We start from the raw sequence: 20,187 nt of genomic DNA on the forward strand, positions 1-20,187 counted from the left end.
ATGTAAAAGAAGAACAAACCACAAGACGAGATATATCGTGGTTCGGCAATTTGTCTACGTCCACACCGCGAGTTCCAAGCTTTACTAGATGTCGGAGTGCAGATTACAAGTCTCTCAATTCACTCACAAAGAATGAATACTCAACTCACAAAGAATTGCTCTCTTATAATCTCTCTTTCTTGATTTTGGAAAAGTTAGGTTTTCTAGAAAAACCTATTTTTATACTATTTCGGAAAAGCTTCAAACAAATTGAATTTCGGGCTGAATTGGTGGGCAGTCGCCACCGAGGTGTAGGATGCCCCCAAAACAACTGGAGGGTCGCCCCATCGGAGGCTTGCGCTTAAAACACTGGTCACAAGATGTCAGGCAGCCCATCCGAGGTAGCGAGTGCGCTCTAGACATGAAATAGAAAAAAAATCCCTTTTTCTCTACAGAAAATATATTGAGAAGGATGAAATTGTTGTGAAATGCCTACTCTAAGAGTCTAGGATATGTATATATGTTGAATGTTTTTTCTTTGAGCATGCGTAATCATATAAAATCTGCAAGGGATGGGACGTGGGAGAATGCCACATGCCTCTCCAAGGATCCAGTATACAAGAGTACGAGACAGGAACACACACATCCAGAATAATTATTCCATGAAACACCATATAGAGGTCGACGTTTGAACCAGGCATCAGACATTGACTAACGATAATCATATCTAGGTAAGTATCGCAGATTGGTTCGATAGAATTCGACTTAATTCTGTGGTGGAATCTGGATTAAGGATTTTATTGAATAAAAAATTATTGACGAAAATATAATGGATTTTATATTATGGGTACTGTATTATTATTTTTGTAAAATAGAGTACCGTATATTTCAAATATTGATAATATGCTAATATGGGTACTAGTTATGTACGTTGTTAAATATTTATACGTATTTGATGATTTGGCAAACAAAGTCAACTAATTTTGCAACGGTCAAAATGTGTTTGCTTTATAATTGTACAATGGTCAAATTTTGAAATTAGTTCTCTTTTTGTCAAATCATCAAATACGTATAAATACTTAACAGCGTACATATGGAGTACCCATATTAGCAATATTTAAAATAAACGGTATCTTATTTTACAAAAAAAATAATACAGTACTCATAATGTAAAATCCACTATAGTTCAATACCCATATCAATAATTTTTTCTTTAATGAACTTAAAGAGCTACAAAAATAACAAAAGATGATATTTTGGGAAAGTGTATTGTTTTCCCTGAGCACAGTGACCATTTTGACTAAAAAGCTCTATGCTAAAAACAGCTGCTATTAACCTTGAAAATACACAAACATACCCCCCTAAGTTTAGACTCCAATCAATAAGTAAACATGTGTATTGAATACCACCATCACAGACGAGGTAGAACTAGGGAGAAAAAAAAAAGGGCATGTAGCTGCTGTTGAAAGTTAAAACCTCCGAAGCCCCAACCACTTTTGCTGAACAATCTTCCAGCATAATGGAAAACATAGCACCACCGTTTCACGAATCAAAGGCTTGACTGAAAAGCCAAATAATCCAACAATGTCCTTCCTAGTAAGTTCCACGCCTCAACAAGGCAATTAATGATGTTTCGAGCTTCAATGAATTCCCTGCACTTCTGCATAAATGGTTCCTCCAATTCTGCCCATGTTACTTTCATGTCAGCTCACGATCCCTCTAGACAATTATGCAATCCTCTGTGACTCGTCAGAAACATTCTCCTACTACTTCCGATCTAAGTTACATTGACTTGGACAAATATTGTCTTTCAAAGCAGCAGGCCACTTTCCCTTTGTTTGCAGTAATGCTCTCGCAAGTATTTGTCTCTACTAGTCTACTACCAGACTCAGAGTCTAGCCATTCTAACTTGTAAAAGAAATCAGCATCACCAGCACATTTTTGTTAGGATTTACTCAGCCATGAAAAATGCTAACTCTATGGAATTCCTGTCATTATAAAAGATCTGTAGGATAAGGGAGAAATTTAATTTCAGTTTTTACCCGACCGTTTAAATTCAACTGTTCAAGGTTAATCCAAATCCATACAATTGGTTCTATTTGGATAGAGAACTCCAGCTAACTTGCAGTAAGGTCATCTGACGCTGCAGCAACAAGGTCACAAACCATTTTTCTTCCCTTGGTAGACACTCAAAAGTTCAGGAACTTTACCGTCAAATTTGGTGACATACTTCCTCAAAAAGTTCTTCTCAGAAATACATAACAGAGTAGCCAATTTGTAATCTTCCACAACAATACCATTTGAGATTAAAACTCTTATTACTGATAACCTCAGAATAGTCCTCTTCTCCAAACTGTATAATAGAACCACAGGGGTCTTAGAAACACAGGGGTCTTAGAAATTAGTAACGGATCATGACCCACCTTGTTCACTAGAAATTCCATGGTGCTCATTATGTTCTTCTCAGATAACCCCATACAAGAAGGTTGTAGTCTGAATGCTGTGCTTATCTCCTTCTCAGACCAACCCCACCTCTTATAGATGCCACACTGTGCTTCCCAGGATGATTTGCTCAAGCATGACAATACATGAACTGCCCTAACAAATACATATTTTGAAGGGTTGAATTTCCTTTTCTTAGTTTCCTCAACGCTCCTATTAAACGAATCACTACTCAACAATGAGCGAGCATTTAACACTAATAGCTTAAAAATATTGCAATCGGGTACACCAAGAGTTCTCAAGAGCGCAAGAACTTTTTGTGGATCTTGACTAAGAACCCACGATCCGCCGCGTTTTATTACAGTTTGGACATCACTTTCTGTAGGAAGGATACCTTTGAGGAAAGAAATGACAGGAATAATTCTATTCTCTAAGCTTACCATCAAGGTGCTAGGCTTCTTGAAAATGAATTTGACAAGGTCAAGGCCAGAAAGACCTATAGAGTTGAAATACTCGAGTTTGGGTTTAAGGGTTTTATCAGCATCAGATGATAGTAGTCTGGGAAATCATGGTTTCTAAACAAGGTGAGGACTGAATCTGGGTTAGTCGAGGTTTCAAAATAGACTTTTTTGGATGCAGAAACAGCTTTCTCATGAGACAAACCACATGAATTGACGAGGTAAGAAACTGTGAATGAGTTCTCATGCAGAAATGGGTCTGATGAAAAATGAGGTTTCAACAAAACGCAAAACTGTTGTTGAATCTTGAGTAAACAAAAAACCCCTTGATCTACTACTATTACATACTCTTTTGCAGGCAAAACGAAACATTGCTAAAACTAAACAGCATTCACTTGTTTTAAAAAGAGGTGAAGGATAGAGAAAGCTCACCAAGCCTATAAATTTTAAACTGCATGCCGTTCCCCAAAGCTAAAACCCCTCGAAGAAGAAAAAAAAAATTGCAAGGAGGTTGGAGCCGTGAAATATCAACTCTCTGCTGATATCCATTTGTCAATGTTTCGAGGTCAACATAATTAGAGAGGATTTTGACTTGTGTCCACTACTGGTAGACTCCGCTAATTGCCTAGCACGCATATACTGCATTATCAGCCCTCCCATATTCCCATGGCATGGAACTGATGGAAATGTAGGGCTAGGACCAAGTATTCGATAGTTAATTAAGTCTTTGTTAGCTAAAGCATTTTTTTTTTAGAGGATTAAGTGGGATTACAGATTTACGGCAATCCTAGCTTTCATTAATAAATCTTTGATGCACAGTACCTAGTCCATCCTCCGTTACAATTTTGCTAATTCTTTCATCAAAAGGAGGATCGAACATCAATACATAGCTAGAAGTCTAGAACTATTACATTCACTAAAGTACAGGGAGGTTAGATAATCAGCAGGCCACCAATTGAAAGATGGATTCTAACACATTCATACAAAAGCAGGGAGGTTCCTACATTCTCATGATTGCTTGAACAACACGCAAAGAATCCAACGCCACTTCCATGCATCATCTTGCAAGCCTATAATCATTCCTTAATGCCTAACACTTCTTGGTAGACCACTGAAACATTTGCTCTCCTGAAGTTATAGGACCAAATTCTTTCGTAGTACCAGACAGGCAGACACATACATTCAGAACAATTAATCCATAATGCACCAATCAAAGGCTTGACTGAAGAGCCAAAAAAATCTGACCATGTCATTCCTAGTAAGTTCCACGCCTAAACTAGGCAATTAATGATGTTTCGAGCTTCAATGAGTTCCCTGCCCTTCTGCATAAATGATTCCTCCAATTCCTCCAATGTTACTTTCATATCAGCTAACGAGCCCTTAGACATTTGCAGCAATCCTCTGTGACTCGTCAGAAACAATCTCCTACTATTTCCGATCAAAAGGGTCCCCTCCTTTGTCTTTCAAAGCAGCTGGCCATTTTCTCTCTCCACCTCTTACAAAAGAATGAAGCTCGTTTACAGTACTGCTCTTGCAAGTACCTGTCTCTACTACCAGACTTCTGAATGTAGCCATCCCGGCGTATAAAATAAATCAGGATCACCTGCAAATTACTGGATTCACTTAACCATGAAAAAATTGCTAACTCTTTGAAATTTATGTCATTCTAAAAGGTTGGTAGGATAAGGAAAAAATTTAATTTCAGTTTTCACCCAAATGTTTAAACTCAACTGTTTAAGGTTAACCTAAATCCTCAGAATTGGTTCCAACCGGATAGACAACTCTAGCTAACTCGCAGTAAGGTCATCTGATGCTGCAGCAAAAAGGTCACAAACCATTTGTCTTCCCTTGGTATGCACTGAAAAGCTCAGGAACTGTACCTTCAAATTTGGTGACATACTTCCTCAAAAAGTTCTTCTCAGAAATACATAACAAAGTAGCCAATTTGTAATCTTCCACAACAATACCATTTGAGATTAAAACTCTTATTACTGATAACCTCGGAATAGTCCTCTTCTCCAAACTGTATAATAGAACCACAGGGGTCTTAGAAATTAGTAGCGGATCATAACCCGTCTTGTTCACTAGAAATTCCATGGTGCTCATTATATTCTTCTCGGATATCCCCATACACGTAGGCTGACGTCTGAATGCAGTATTTATCTCCTTCTCAGACCAACCCCACCTCTTATAAATCTCACACTTTGCTTCCCAGGAAGATTTGCTCAAGCATGACAATACATGAACTGCCCTAACAAATACATATTTTGAAGGGTCGAACTCCCTTTTCATAGCTTCCTCGACACTCTTATTAAATGAATTATTACAAATATAAAAAGTGCGAGCATTTAGCAGTAAAAGCTTACAAATATTGCAATCGGGTACACCAAGAGTTCTCAAGAGAGCAACGTTGGGCATAATTTTATTCTCTAAGCTTGTCATCAATATGTTTGGGTCCCTTGAAATGACATTGGCAAGGTCAGGGCCAGAAAGACCTATAGAGTTGAAAAAGTCGAGTTTGGGTTTAAGGGTTTTATCGACCTTAGAAGAAAGTAGTTTTGGCATCTTTTGGATGATTTTGGAGATGTGGGTGTTTGGGAAATCATGTTCTCTAAACAAGGTGAAGACAAAATTTTGTTTGGTGGGTGTCTTAAATCGGACTTTTTGGGATGCAGAAACAGCTTTCTCTCGAGACAGTCCACATGAATCGACCAGGTAAGAGACAGTGAAGGAGTTTTCATGTGTGGGGTTGCTAGAAATGGATCTAATAAGAAATGGGGTTTCAGCATATCGCAATAATATAGTTGCGGAATCTCCACTATTGAAAAACCCCTTTGCTCTATCTAGCCTTCTCGAACAGAGAGAACGAAACATACTCGTAAAAAGAAAATAACTCGCATTCACTTGTTTGCTAAAGAATTAAGGATAGAGAAAGCTCACAGTTTTCAATATTGAGTTGCAGTTTCATAACCTTCAAAACGCTCCAACTGGAACGTTGAAATTGCCAATTAAATTTGAGCCTTTGAGGGTTTGAGGGATAAAATGCCGGACAGATATTCGATATGCTAGCGCTACCAAAACTACCAGTTCGCAAATTTCGTTTTGGTATAAATGTCGTCTGATAACTAGGGTTGGCAATGGGGTCAGGTAAGAACCGATATCCGATCCGGTCCGAACCAAAAAAAATGGGTCTGATATAGGTAGTTAGCATTTTAGACCGGTTCTGGGTCTTGAAAATCAGAACCAATTTCTTATTGGATTGGTTATGGATTAAGTATGTATTGAACCGTGACCAAATTTTTTATGTGACAGTAAGCATTATAAAATATAATAAACAATAGTTTTTTTTTTTTGGCAAACCTATTTTAAATGAGATCAGTAACTCTTTGATAGAGTTCTAAATTGATTAAGTAATAAAATTTTCTTCTTTAATCAATGAGTTATGCCTTTTGGATTTTTGTATATATTTAGCAAAAAAATATATACTTATAAATGGAAATTAGGATTCAATTACTAAAGATCCGGTCCAAATTGAAGTTATTGGTTTGGAATGGATCGGATTCGGAATCAAAAAAGTTTTCGGTTCGAGGTTATTGGTTTGGAATGGATCGGATTCGGAATCAAAAAAGTTTTCGGTTCGGTTTTGGTTTCTAACTCAAATATCCATTTAGGTTCGGTCCGGTTCTAGATCTGCATTGCTAAAAAGCGGAATGGTTCTGGATTGCAATATATCCGAACTGATCCAACCCATTGCCAGCTCTACTAATAACAAAGATGGATACCTGAAAGTTCCACACATATTCCATGTGTTGCTGATTCTGCGAGCTTTTAACATTTATCGGCAGAGTCGTTTGTTATCATGATAAATCCAACAACATCATTTATCGGCAGTTCTGCACGGCACGGATACAGTACTCACTACCCAGAAATAGCCAAAAAGACCATTAACAACATGTAACAACTTGATCCCTCCTTTTGGGCAATGCAATGGTAGACGGGACAATTGTTGCCTATAAGGTCAGTTCCTGAAGGCTAAAGCTTGGAGTGAACTTGTTCACTGGAAAGACTTTTTTAGGAGTTTGGTCATTTCCTAAAGCGTGTTTTGTCATTTTAATATCCTGAGTTGTAACAATCCATAGCAGAGCCTATTTGGACATCTAAAGCACGTTTAACAACCGTGTTTAGTTTTAACTTTTAACACAGCATGAAGGCTTCAAACACAGTTTCCAAACAAAAGGCGCCTATAGTATGTAGTTTCCACATGATGGGATCTGTTTCATCAACAGCATTCAGCCTGATTCCATTTACTGCTGAGCTGACCAAAAAAGGTCAACCTCAGACTGTTCAGGCCGTGTGCGTTCGGCCTTTAGGTTTGCTTATGCTATGCCCGAGTCCAGTGCTTTGCTTAATAAAGAGCCGTAACAGAGAAAGCGGCCATCTAAAAACAGAAAAATAAAAGAGAGAATGAACTTCTAGTCATTCTAGATTTGGTGCTACAACACCAGACCACTCAAAATTAAAATCCTCTAGCTTCTGAGAAGGAAAGCTTAACTTGGGTAAGTTGACTCGTATAGGTTTCCACTGTCCAAAGAAAGTCAAAGCTGACGCTTGACACTAAACCGAAGAAAATATTTAAATAAAAGTGCAATTTGAATAAATAACTCTCAGCATGCTCTGAATACAATAATGCCCATGGAAGTTTTGGAGGTATTCTTTCAACAGCACACAAGTCCTCGACTCCCATAACTCCAGAGTGAACAGAAAATACGCAATGAGAACATGTGTAGACCAAATACTCAAAGATTAGATAGATAAGAAAAGCTATTGAAGGAAAGAAGCACTTAACACCCACACTTGCTGATAGAGAATAATCGGTCTTTCAGCAGAACGAAGCACTTAGAACCCATATTTTTTACCAACCAGAGGCAAGAACGCAGCTGAAATCATTAACAATGCAAGCATCCTTACTATGTTCCATACTCAAAATTCCACCACATTATTCCTAGTATGTTTCACACCTGGACAAAACAAAAAACTCTTTGACATCTCAGAAGTCAAAATAAATACTATTGCGTTACGGAGCTGAGGGAACGTTTCATTCAAATATTGATTCAGTCTGAGACTAAGTCCACCATTGAGACATGCGTTGTCAGCATGCAGGTGCTTCATTAACCATTTGTCTTCTGTGGTATATACTAATAAGTTCAGGAAATTTATCTTCAAATTTTGTGATATACTTCCTAATGAAGTCCTTATCAGACATTATCAACAAAGCACTGATGTTGTGAGCTTCTGCAATTATCCCATCTGAGACTAAAACTTGGATTACTGATAACCTTGGAATAATCCTGTTCTCCAAACTTAAGTTTAGAAGCTGTGGGCACTTGGAAACTAGTAACGGATCGTAACCCATCTTGTTCACTAGAAACTCCATTGAGCTCATTACCTTCTTCACAGATAAGCTCATAAAGAAAGGTTGCCGTTTGAATGCCATGAGTATGACCTCTTCAGACCAACCCCAACTCTTGAAAACGTCACATTTTGCATCCCAGGATGATTTGCTCAAGCCTGACAATACACGAATTGCTTGAACAAATCTATTTTTTGAAGGGTCAAACTTCATTTTCTTAGTTTCCTCGACAACCTCACTGAACCGAACCATCAATAATGTGTTAGCATTTCGTAGTAGTAGCTTCAAAATATTGGAATCCGGTACGCCATGAGTTCTCAAGAGCGCAATGTTGGGTGCAAGCCTTTTTTGTGGATCTTTATAAATAACCCACTTTGAATGTTTAAGCACAGTTATGACATCACTTTCTGTATGAAAAATACCTTTAAGGAAAGCAATGGATGGTATAATTTTGTTCTCTAAGCTTTTCAACAAGATGTCTGGGTTCATTGAAATGATTTGGGCAAGCTCAGGGCCAGAAATACCAATAGAGTTGAAAAAGTCGAGTTTGGGTTTAAGGGTTTTATCAGCATCAGATGATAGTAATTTTGGGCGGTCTTGAATGAATTTGGAGATGTGGGTGTCAGTGAATCCATAGTTTCTTAAAAGGTTAAGAACGGAATCTGGTTTGGTGGAGGTCTCAAATTGGACTTTTTTGGATGCAGAAACAGCTTTCTCATGAGACAAACCACACGAATTAACGAGGTAAGAGACTGTGAATGAGTTGTTATGTGTGGGGTTGCTGGAAATGGACCTAATGAGAAATGGGGCTTCAACAAAACGCAATAATATACTTGTTGAATCTCCACGATTCAAAAACCCCTTTGCTCTATCTAGTCTTCTTGAACAGAGAAAGCGGAAGTACATTATAGTGAAAATAAATATGAACGGAGAAAGCTCACAGTTGTTTTTTTGATAGAGAATTGATGTAGTTATAGGAGCCTTCACACTACGACCAACTCTCAAAACGTCGTCGCCAATTTCAGCTGGAATGTTGAAATTTGCAAAAAAAAAACGTCGTCGCCAATTTTCCTCCATTTGATTTTTATTGCCTTCAAAAGTTGTTATATGCAGACGTACAGTGTCTACATACATCCTTTGTGATAAATTGCCGATATTTGTTATAAAACTTGAAATATTTCACTGATTTTATTGTGACATTGTAGTATTGTACTATCCAAGTATCAACAATTGTAATTTGTCGAGATATTCACAACCTGTAGCTACTAGATCCCTGTTTTCGTTTCCCAAGCCTCAAAGAAATCTTGTTGCAACTTCTAGGCTTTCAGTAACTTTGTCCCTAGGGATTAGGGTATTGTGATATGTTATGGGCAGTTAAATGCTGGAATGCGTCTTCCTTTTTCTAAGTTGACGTTTGATGTTTCGAACTTCTGTAAAAAATCCCCATGTCAACCATAGTTTCTTCAATTCGAACAACATGAGTCGTCAAGGTAGCCTTGCAGGAGAGCCTCATAAACTGTTTTCGAAGAAAATGAGGGCTCCGCTATCGAGAATTATGGAATCTGGTTCGGAAACAGGAATTAGCCAGTTAGCCCGATGCCACGGGTACTGTAGTTCAGATTGTTTACGCTGTCTGACAAGAATTTATTCACCTTCGTTTGATCTCTAACACTTACAAGTGGTGCTGCCAATCTGCCATATCATGGAGCATTAACAGAATAAAGCCTCAGTTTTAAGGAATCTTCAATAATTCAGTTGCCTCATTCCAGGGTAGTCAAGGCGCGCGCCTAGGCGCGCTTAAAGCGCAAGGCGCACTTTTATGACCAAGGCGAGAGGTAATATTTTACAGTTTTTCTTTTTTTTTATCAATTTTACAGTTTTTTCGTTTTTTTTTACAATTTTTGCTATACGTGACACATTTACACTCGATCCAATTGTTGTATGATATAAGAAATTGTACAAATTTAGTAAGTTTCATTATAGAGTACACTTTAAACTTAATTTTGACTAGTTTATGTTAAGTTGTATGGATTGAGAAAAACACAAAGATGAATTAAATTTTAAATGAAGTTTTACGGGATTCTAAAATTGAATCACGTGTTCTATTTTATGAAAAACTCATTTGACTCAATTCTATTGGTTCATTATTTTAGTTTATTGAAGTTGAGCTAAATTGTATTGAGAGATACAAGTTTTATTTTGCTCTTTATTTATTGTTTAAGATTTTTCTTTTAAATGACTACAATAGTTTTATGTGTACAATCACATAAAATTAATTTTAAAGTTTGGCTAAGCAAATCAGTAATAATTCATGTCATATTTAATATTTATTTTATTTTTTATTTGATATATCTATTTTTTTATTACTACGCCTCGCCGATCGGCAAAGGCGTACACGCGCCTTGTGCCTAAAGGCGCGGAGGAAGGTGTTGCTTTAGGTGCTTTTAACGCCTTTACTACACTGCCTCATTCAGCTTATTTTATATTAAGCAAATAATGGCTAACAAAAATAGATTTAACCAAAACAAGAAGTGGTAATTCAAGAAAACTCCTGCTTTAATAGATAAGTCGAAGCGAGGTTTAAGTACTAGTTGTTCTAGCTTTGGTGCCGCCTTCATACAAGACCCCTCAAATATTAAAATCCACAGCTCTGATGGTGAAAGGAGGGCGCTTACATATGTCCAGTTGGCTCAAATCAGTCTTCCCACGTCCAAAGATAATCGAAGTTCACACTTAGAATAAAAAAGAACTCTTTCATAATCAATAGATAATCCACTTAGAATAAATAGCTTTCAGCCATTAACAGCTGCTATTAATTACAACCTATTGAAAAATATTTACTTCACTGAAATAACATTTTGGCACATGTGGGTACAGGATCTGGTCTCCCATAAGTAAAAGATCCATATCACCGAATGTGAAAAGATGTAGAGTACAAATTCACAAATTACATAGACATCTAACTTCTGTCTTGTATCTTGGAGCAGCTCCCACATTGCCTAGTAGAAGAAAAGACAGATAGCTGCTGTTGAACTTTCTCACCACAATTGACAATATATAATAATCAATATTTCAGGAAAATGGAAGTACCGAAGCACCGACCCACATTTTTACCAACCAAATGCACGACTGCAGAACTAATATCATATATACTGCAAGCATCCCAAAGATATTCCGGATTCCAAATCCCACCACACTATCCCTAGTATGACAAAGCAATTAAGATCACAAAATATAAACTATTACTAGATGTTTAAACGCAAAAGAAACTTTTCATTTGTGTATTGATTCAGTCCAAGACTAAGCCTACTTTAGAGAAATGCGTAGTAACTAAATACTTGCAGAAGGCACAGCCTTACATAATATATATGCGGCAGTAACTAAATACTTGCAGAAGGCACAGCCTTGCATAATAACACTGTAAGTCAATTTCATTTTAAAGTTCCTGCAAACTTTTTACTTATATATCACTTAATAGTGGCAGAGAACAGCAGAGTAGGGACAGCCAGACAGGTCATATAGAACAGAAGGATAGTTATTAACAAGAATTGTCAATATTGGCTTTATATAATGGGAACATTACAATAAAGAGAAGGGTTTCACTATTACAAGGAAGGTTACCTCATCTAGTAATAACAAGGAATGGATTGGCAATATCAGCTGTAGTTATGCTGCCACGCATATTGCCTAGAGGTTAGTCCTTAGAGCCTATGTTTTTTTATCATCCTTCATCTTCTGGAAGGGCTACAAGATCAACTCGGTATTAACGCTATCAAAAACTTATTTTCAATGTATATTAGTAAACAATCGATCACCCATTAATCCCACATCCGCAGATGATTCATTATGATATTCATTGCATAAAATATCCTCTCCACGGTAATAGTAACAACATATAAAATTAGTGCCAACGCAATCAACAAATAAATAAATTTGTACACAATGTTTTTCTTTGTCTCCACCAATCAATGAAGCAAAAGTGTTTTAGAAAAAAAATTATTGTCACCATAGCAAACCAATAATGAAAATATTGAATAATGAAATCATCTTCGTCTTCACTTGGTGTTTATTTTTATTCCCTAAAATCAAAGCCTAACATAGCAATCTTTTCTTCTCTGAATCAATGCCAAAGTAGCAATTAATCAATGAATTCCATTACTTTAAATCTCAAGTCAAATAAAATATGGAGTCGAAACCTAGGAATTACTAGAAAGAAAAATAAAAATAACCCGTGGACACGCGAGTTATTTTATTTTACAATATTTACTTTTTGGTAATTCCTAAGTTTAAACTCGATGTTATATTTATCTTGAGATTTAAAGTAATGAATTTTATTCATTAATTGCTAATTAGGCATTGATTCAGAAAAGAAATGATTGATATTTTAGGGATTGATTTTAGAGAATAAAAACAAGCACCAAGTGAAGACGAAGAGGATTTTATTATTCAATATTTTCATTGTTGATTTGCTAGTGAGTGATGACAATATTTTATCATTTTTTTTCAATACCCTTTTGTCTCATTGTTGACTGGTAAAGATGAAGAAAAATATTGTGTATCAACTTATTTATTTGTTGACTACGTTGGTACTGATTTTACATGTTACTGCCACCGTGGAGAGGGTATTTTCTACTATGAAACATCATAAAGAATCGTTTGCACAATTAGATGGGGGATGAATAATTGATTTATTGTTTAATAACATAAATTGAAAAGGAAATTTTTGATAGCATTGATATTGTTTTGATCTTGTAGTGCTTCCAATGAAGGATGATAAAAAAACGTTGGGGACAACTATGAATAGATTGAAATTCACCTATTGGGTTTCTTTTTTCTTTTTGTTTTAAAAAAAACGCTGTATATTTTTGCACCATCTTTTGTAAATGATTTTTGATGTTCAATATTTACTTGTTTTTGTTATGGGGTTTAAATAATTAATAACAACAAAAATAATTTTTTTTTTTTTTTTTGGATCAATGGCTAACCCTCACTCAAAATCATGGCTCTGCCACTGAATTTGGATCCCATGGAACTCAGAGTCCCATATAATATTCAGATTAAGCTTGAGTTACGCACTTCAGCCAATGATCAGCCTGAGTCGGGATCACTGACTGTTATTAAACAAATTCACTTTTCACCAAGTCCTCTCGAATATTGAGTTTTCTAGGCCCAATAACTTAGAAGCTGATTTTGCAAAGCTATTGAAGAAAAGCTTATTTTTTTTAATGTACAATTTCCACAAAATATTGTTAATTGCCGAGTTGGAAGTCAGAGTCACCCCAGGCAACTCTTACGTCATGTACCACTCGGCACTCACTTGAATGAACTCACCTCGTATTTTAGGAAAGAGTGGTGTACTCTTATAATACACTAGCTAAATGCACATGCTATGCACGTGTGCTGAAGTTAGTACAACCCACATGTACCAAGACTTGTACCTGCACCTTTCTTTATAAGCATAACACGTCTCTCTTCTTTTACGGTCTCTCTCTCTCACAGTCTCACGCGGTTCCCACATCTCTCTACTTTTTTTTGTCTGGTAGGGCCCAAAAAAAAAAAAAAAACTGGTTCAAATGGCTAACTCGCCCACGTGTCGCAAATTGATGCATTGTTAGAACCGACAGACAGCTTATATGGCTAGCTAGGCCGCGCCACTTATAAGTAGTAGAGATGTCCTGTATTATATAATAAGTCCCCATTCTCCAAGACTTTTTGTCATAATTGAAAGAATAAAAAAAACAAACACTTGCTCCCCTTTTTATCCCAGCAAATTCAGGAAAGGTTTGCTTGTTAAAATAGAGCTAAAACCAAGGAGGTTTAAAGGCTTATGTTATCTTGTTAGATATTGTAAAGTTGGCGAGTTTCAATATCTATCAAAAGAATTCACTTAAACAATTGAGTATTTGCACTACTTGTAGAAAATCTATCAAAGACATCATGCACGAAGAATTAACAAATTTCAGTTGAATTAGGGAATGACCATCTAGAAGGTTTTCTGAAAACCAGAGGCTGAACTAAAGAGGTAACATAATCATGATGTTAATATCTTTTAACTAGGGTTCTATCATCGGCATGTACATAGCTAGTCAACTGAGCCCTTTGAAATTAGGATTTTTGCATATTGTATAATCATATATCTATTGTGATGTGTTAAAAAACTTTGGTCACTGTATTTTCACCATTGCTAAGAAATCTCGCAAGAGAACATCAGAACAGAAGCAGGTAATATAACAACATTAGTAAGTATTAATTAAGGAAAAAATAAAATTTTGCTTCATTACCTTGAAAAACATGGAGCCAAAGCAAGTCATTTCCCTTGGTACACATTTACCAATTCAGGAACTTCATTCTCAAACTTGGTCACAAACTTCTCCAAGAAACCTTGATTAGATAAAGTTAACAATCTAGCTTTATTCAAATCTTTCGGAACCAGACCATTTGACATCAAAGTTTGGATTACTGAATACCTTGGGACAAGCTTCTTCTCCATGCTATACGTTAGAACCTCAGGATTTTTCGCAATCAACAACGGATCACAACCCATTTTGTGGACAAGAAAGTCCATCTTCATCATTAACGTGCTCTCAGAAAACGCAAAACAATCAGGGCACGCTTTGAATACACTGAGAATCATGTCATCAGACCAACCCCATTTCTTAAAAACACCAAATTTAACTTCTTTGCTTGATTCACTCATAGATGCCAACCTTTGAAACATCTTACAAAACACATACTTTGTAGGGTCAGCTTCCATTTTCTTAACCTCTTCAACTATTTCCTTAAACCGTTGAACACTTCTAAGAAATGACCTCGGATGGGTCACTAGTAGCTTCGAAATATTCGAATCCGGCACACCATGTGATTGCAATACTTCAATATTGGGTGCCAAAGATTTCTGTGTTTTTTCCATAAGAACCCACACAGACCGCTTAAGCACACTAACAACATTACTATCTGTCTGAAGAATGCTCTTGAGGTAATCAACCGAAGGTTTAATCTGCTCTTCTAAGCTAATACTCAACGGTAATGGGTCGGACGAAAGTACCTTGGCAAGGTCAGGACCAGAAAGACCCAAAGACTGGAAATACTCGAGTTTGGGTTTAAGGGTTTTATCAACATCATATTGTAGTAGTTTCGGCAGCTTTTCGATGATTTTCGAAATGTGGGTGTCAGGGAAATCATGGTTCTTAAACAAATTAAGGACTAAGTCTGGTTTAGTAGGTGTTTGAAATTGGACTTTTTCGGATACGGAAATAGCTTTCTCTTCAGATAATCCGCATGAATTTATTAAATATGAGACTCTGAATGAGTTTGGATTAATGGGGTAGTTAGAAAGGAATCTAATTAGAGATGGGTATTTATTAATGTCTTGTTTCAGAAATACTTTGTTGCATATGAAACGAAACATTGTAGATGAAAAAATAAAAGAGGATTGAACTCACTCACCAATGTGTAGAAACCCGGTTCAGTGTTAAACCCTATAGAGGAGAGACTCCTCAGTGTGTGAAAAGGAGTGAGAAGAAATGTTAAAACCCTTAAACCCTACTTTTACCAGCGGAAATTCTGTGTTTCACGTGTTAGGCACGAAAGTTTTTATGTGATTTTTTTTATATTTTGGCCTTACTTTCCTTAAAGTTTACTGAAGAAGGGAAATAAATATTGTTTTCATTTTCCCTTGTCAATCATCTGTTTATGCAATTCCAAATAAATAAATGACTGAGAAAACATCTTCCATGCAAAAATTACATCGAACAAAACTAAAATACGTGCGTCTGTATCCGATACAGATACAAAATGTCTGTGACAACGGTGAAATAAATCATATACAACATCAACAAGTGTCCATATTGTTGTGTCGGAGGTTAAAAATGTAGCCTGTATTTTTCTTTTTTGTTTCGATAACCTCATAAAAATATAGCCTGTCCATATTGGCATGTATCAATGTATCATAGATGCGTAGCCTTTAAAATTTCAAACACACAGTTTTCCAATCTGAATATTATGAATCCAGAAATAATGGACTTGGTCACTGGGGTACTTTGGATTACTAGGACATTCACACACCCATAAGGCCACAGCCCATTTTATGCTAACATGCCAAATTGCCAATTATACCAGTTGGCAATGAGAACTTTTGATATTAAGAGCATCTTTAGCAAAGCAACTAAAAAAACACCAAAATTTTGAACCAAAGAAACACTAAGTAACTTTAAAAGCAACATCAAAAAAACACCAAACAACTATGCGGTTTTGCCAAAACAGCGTCACTAAAGCCCAACTGACAGGCCCAAGCCCACGCGGTTTTAGCAAAACCGCGCGGTGTTCAGAACACCGCGTGCTACTTCTATATAAACAGCTCCAAAGTCGCGTGGTTCAGTTACTTTCACCTCTTCTCACAATTATAAAACCCTATCCTTAGTTAAAAAAAAACAAAAACCTACCTAAACTCTTAAAATTTGATATGGATCCTTTTGAACCTTTCGACGGTGATGATTGGCAGTACACAGACGACATTGGCGATGAGGGAGAAGAACCTGAGGAAGTAGACTACGGTGGGGGAGAAGACAGTAGGGGAGAAGAACCCGAGGATGTCGCGCTGACTGATAGACATCCCTATGTACTAGAGTATCAGATGAACGGCTTCGATTGGCAATTTCCTATGTACTAGAGTATCAGATGAACGGCTTCGATTGGCAATTTGCACCTGGAGAAGCACTTGATATGGAAGTTGTGTCTTCTACACATGATACAAAACACGTGTCGAGTGCAGTGGCTAATACTCAGGTAATTAATTAGTTTTGATTAAATATTTTGAATATTAATTAGTTGAGTTGGACTAATTAATTATTTATCTTATACGCATTATTATTTTTTTATAATATCAGCATGTTGTTGACTACCGAGTTAGATCGGCTTTACTTGGTGTTAGAGAGTGGTGGAAGGTTATTAGGAGTTTTGATGAGTTTGTACATATTAGATATAGTATTTTGTATACACCTTTGAGTATTTTGATTGATACGGATTATGAGAATGCTGATTGGGCAGTGGTCATAGCTTTATTAGAAAGATGGTGGAGTAGAACTCATACATTTCATTTTCTTTGTAGGGAGTTAGGGTTCACACCACTAGACTTCACTATGATTTCTGGGTTGAGTATCGGTATAGGCCAACCGATACCTTTTCATACAAATTATGAGAATATGGATAGTATGCTTATGAGTTTTCCTCGTTTGGGTGCGGATGCTTATGATTCTTCTAGGATTAACCTATCTCATATTAAGACTGCATATATGGAACCCCTCTTGCATCCTGATACATGAGCGGAGTTAGCTTTGACTGTTCTACCGGGTAGTGAGGGTGCTGATCAGTATGTTAGGGTTTTTTTTATGTTTTTTATTATGCATGTTTGGTTTCCCAATGGTCATTCTACGGTACGACTGGGATATTATGCTTATGTATCTGATTTGCATACTATGAGAGATTATGACCTGGGTAGCTCAGTATATGCTACATTGATATCGGCGTTAGATAAAACTTCACAGACATTCGAAAGTAGAAGTCCTCATATTGCAGGATTCACGGAACTTTTAGAGATTTTGTTTTATGAGTACTTTCGATGTCTTTGTCCTAACATAGACATGATTACTAATACTCGCCCTAAATTTGCTAGTTGGTCAGGGCCTCACTTGACTCATAACAGAGGGCAGATTAAAAATAATATCTGTATGACTCGTGCTCAGATTGATATTAGATCATTGTCATCTATTGAGTGGAGACCTTGGCATTTGTCTACTGTCTTTGACAATCCAGTTGTACAGCATGCTTGTGTATTGTCACGTCACAGAGTTGTTTTTGCCGCACGTGACTGTCAGGTTTGGTACTGTGGCGACAGATGTTGGAGGCAGATGACTGGACGTTATGGAGTTCCATGTGCTCCCATGCCAGATGTTAGTGATGCAAAGTCGTGGGGTAGAATTCAAGTTCATGAAGTTCATGCCAGTGGTGGTCCTTGGCCAGATGCGTCTTCTTTTGTTGTTGAGCAGACTGCTGATCAGTATTATAGATGGTGGAACCGTGTCTCCATGGGTCCGTTGTTGCCTCCTGTTGGTCGGGCTAGCAACTTCGAGTTTGTGGGCCTGGAAGGGATGAGACGTGAGCTACGTATTCCTCATCCGGCCATACTTTTACAACCCACAACCTCACGAATGCATATCATCCGGCTCTCCGTGTGTGCGGTAATCTTGGATGTTTGCCGTGTGTGGACTCGATGGGGAGCCTACTTATATTTCCATTCCCGAGGTGCCTCATGCCCTGTTTCTCGAAGTTAGAGCGATATTGATCAAGATACCATGGTGAGTTTAATTGTTTTATTTATCTTCTTCATTATATATATAATATGTACTCACATTGTATTTTCTTGGATTTTTAGGTCGAGATTCTATAAAGATATGAGAACCGGGTTCTTATGTTTGATGGGATGAGGGACCGGCCCCTGTATCATTATAGCCAAGAAAGAGAGGAGGCATATTCCGGACATATCGCAATCCTAGTGTAGTGCGTATGGCGAAACTTCGGAAAGCGTGATGAAGATATCGCAAGTGTACACGCTAAAGAACATCGTGGGTATGAGGAACTTCAGTCGAAGTAGTTAACCTCCGTCGCATGAGAAGATCATAATTCTCGATTAGGAACTTAGAGGAGACTAACGGGCCCAACGCCCAAATAGAGAGGGAGGGATCGAGTGGTAAGGGGCGTAAGAAAGAGCTAAATAAATTTGATGTAATATGATAGGTTTTGGATTATTTTGGATATTATATGATTATATCATAATCATAGATTTTGGACCGCATAATCATAATCATAGGTTTTAATTTCTTTAATTTTTTCGATTTTGAATTACAATTCTTAATTTCTTCAATTGCACAATTGTTAATTTCTTAACTTCTATGCACAACTCATAATTTTTCAAGTTCTATGCACCACAGTTTTAATTTTAAAAAAGATGCGCGGTTTTGGCAAAACCGCGCCTATCATTCAAGCCCACGCGGTTTTGCCAAAACCACACCATAGAAGCCCATTTAGCAGCCCAAGCCCACACAGTGTTGGAAAAACCGCGCGGTTTTGACAAAACCGTGTGAGTGATTTGATACACCACCAAACCTGAAACCAAATATTGGTCGATTTGGTGTTTGGTTGGTGTTTTCATCAACATGTAGTTCTTCTGAAGTTGAAAAAATACCAAATTCTTGAGAATTTGGTGTTTGATGCTAGGTTGATAGCACTACTAAAGATGCCTAATAAATCCAAAGTACCCCAGAGGGAAAGTCTCTCAGTAAAGAATCTCCGCTACATTTTCCCAAACTGGTCTGTGTTAGGTAAGTTTTATCATCATTATCTCTGTTCATAATTCTGATTCTTCTGAGTGAAATGATTAGTTTTCTCTGTAAGTTTCATTTCAAGTAACAAAAAATAGAGTTTCAACTCCCCCATTTCCGTGTAGAACTGTAGATTCATATGTTCAGCTTCATCCATAAATGAAAAATCTTGCACACTCACTTACCTCATAAACTCATGTGGTTTATCAAGAGAGAAAGCTATCACTGTATCTAAAAGGTTGAAAACTTTTGGTACTAATAAATCCAATGCAATCCTCAAACTGTTAAAAGACCACGGTTTTAGTAATACCCAGATCACTTAAACTGTCTTTTCTTGGCCAAATGTTCTTTCAGCTAGTCCAGAAACTGTTAAACCCAAGATACAGTTTTTCTATTAAATGAGCATTTCTGTTCCTGAAGTTACTCAATTACTTGCTACACAACCACATGTTTTGCGTCATGGATTGGAGAAACAAATTATTCCTTCATTGCAGTCCTTGAAAACTTTTATTCAGAATGATGA

The 20,187-nt window shown here is 36.9% G+C and overlaps 2 protein-coding genes and 1 pseudogene across 8 annotated transcripts; all 3 read right to left on the reverse strand.

The window, feature by feature from the left end:
- Positions 1-1,175: 1,175 nt before the first annotated feature.
- Positions 1,176-4,686, reverse strand: LOC147483096 (uncharacterized; annotated as a pseudogene). Its single transcript, XR_015205506.1, has 3 exons — positions 4,672-4,686; positions 4,421-4,482; positions 1,176-2,979 (listed from the first exon to the last, which is right to left on the reverse strand). The product of XR_015205506.1 is annotated as an uncharacterized LOC147483096 (transcript).
- Positions 3,655-9,332, reverse strand: LOC147483097 (uncharacterized). The gene is made up of 3 exons (XM_086579490.1): positions 8,034-9,332; positions 7,800-7,816; positions 3,655-5,798 (listed from the first exon to the last, which is right to left on the reverse strand). Exons 1-3 carry the CDS (start codon positions 9,193-9,195, stop codon positions 4,707-4,709), a joined length of 2,271 nt encoding a protein of 756 aa, XP_086435616.1. The 5' UTR covers positions 9,196-9,332; the 3' UTR covers positions 3,655-4,706.
- Positions 9,333-10,803: 1,471 nt separating this feature from the next.
- Positions 10,804-15,923, reverse strand: LOC147483098 (uncharacterized). Of its 6 annotated transcripts, none has more exons than XR_015205875.1 (3): positions 14,571-15,878; positions 11,392-11,485; positions 11,023-11,288 (listed from the first exon to the last, which is right to left on the reverse strand). XR_015205875.1 is itself a non-coding variant. In XM_086580312.1 (2 exons), exon 1 carries the CDS (start codon positions 15,695-15,697, stop codon positions 14,597-14,599), a length of 1,101 nt encoding a protein of 366 aa, XP_086436438.1. In that variant the 5' UTR covers positions 15,698-15,878; the 3' UTR covers positions 10,804-11,021; positions 14,571-14,596. The 6 variants fall into 6 exon arrangements, 4 of the variants coding, with proteins under 4 accessions (XP_086436438.1, XP_086436437.1, XP_086436436.1 ...); XR_015205874.1 differs by having other exon boundaries at positions 11,392-11,491; XM_086580312.1 differs by lacking the exons at positions 11,023-11,288; positions 11,392-11,485 and adding an exon at positions 10,804-11,021.
- Between the last annotated feature and the right edge of the window lie 4,264 nt (positions 15,924-20,187).

Source organism: Coptis chinensis, chromosome 8, assembly GCF_015680905.1.
Source record: "Coptis chinensis isolate HL-2020 chromosome 8, ASM1568090v1, whole genome shotgun sequence".
Taxonomy (NCBI): domain Eukaryota; kingdom Viridiplantae; phylum Streptophyta; class Magnoliopsida; order Ranunculales; family Ranunculaceae; genus Coptis; species Coptis chinensis.

Coding starts and splice junctions, on each gene's coding strand:
- LOC147483097 (XM_086579490.1), bottom strand. CDS start 9,195: ATGTACTTCCGCTTTCTCTGTTCAAGAAGACTAGATAGAGCAAAGGGG.
- LOC147483098 (XM_086580312.1), bottom strand. CDS start 15,697: ATGTTTCGTTTCATATGCAACAAAGTATTTCTGAAACAAGACATTAAT.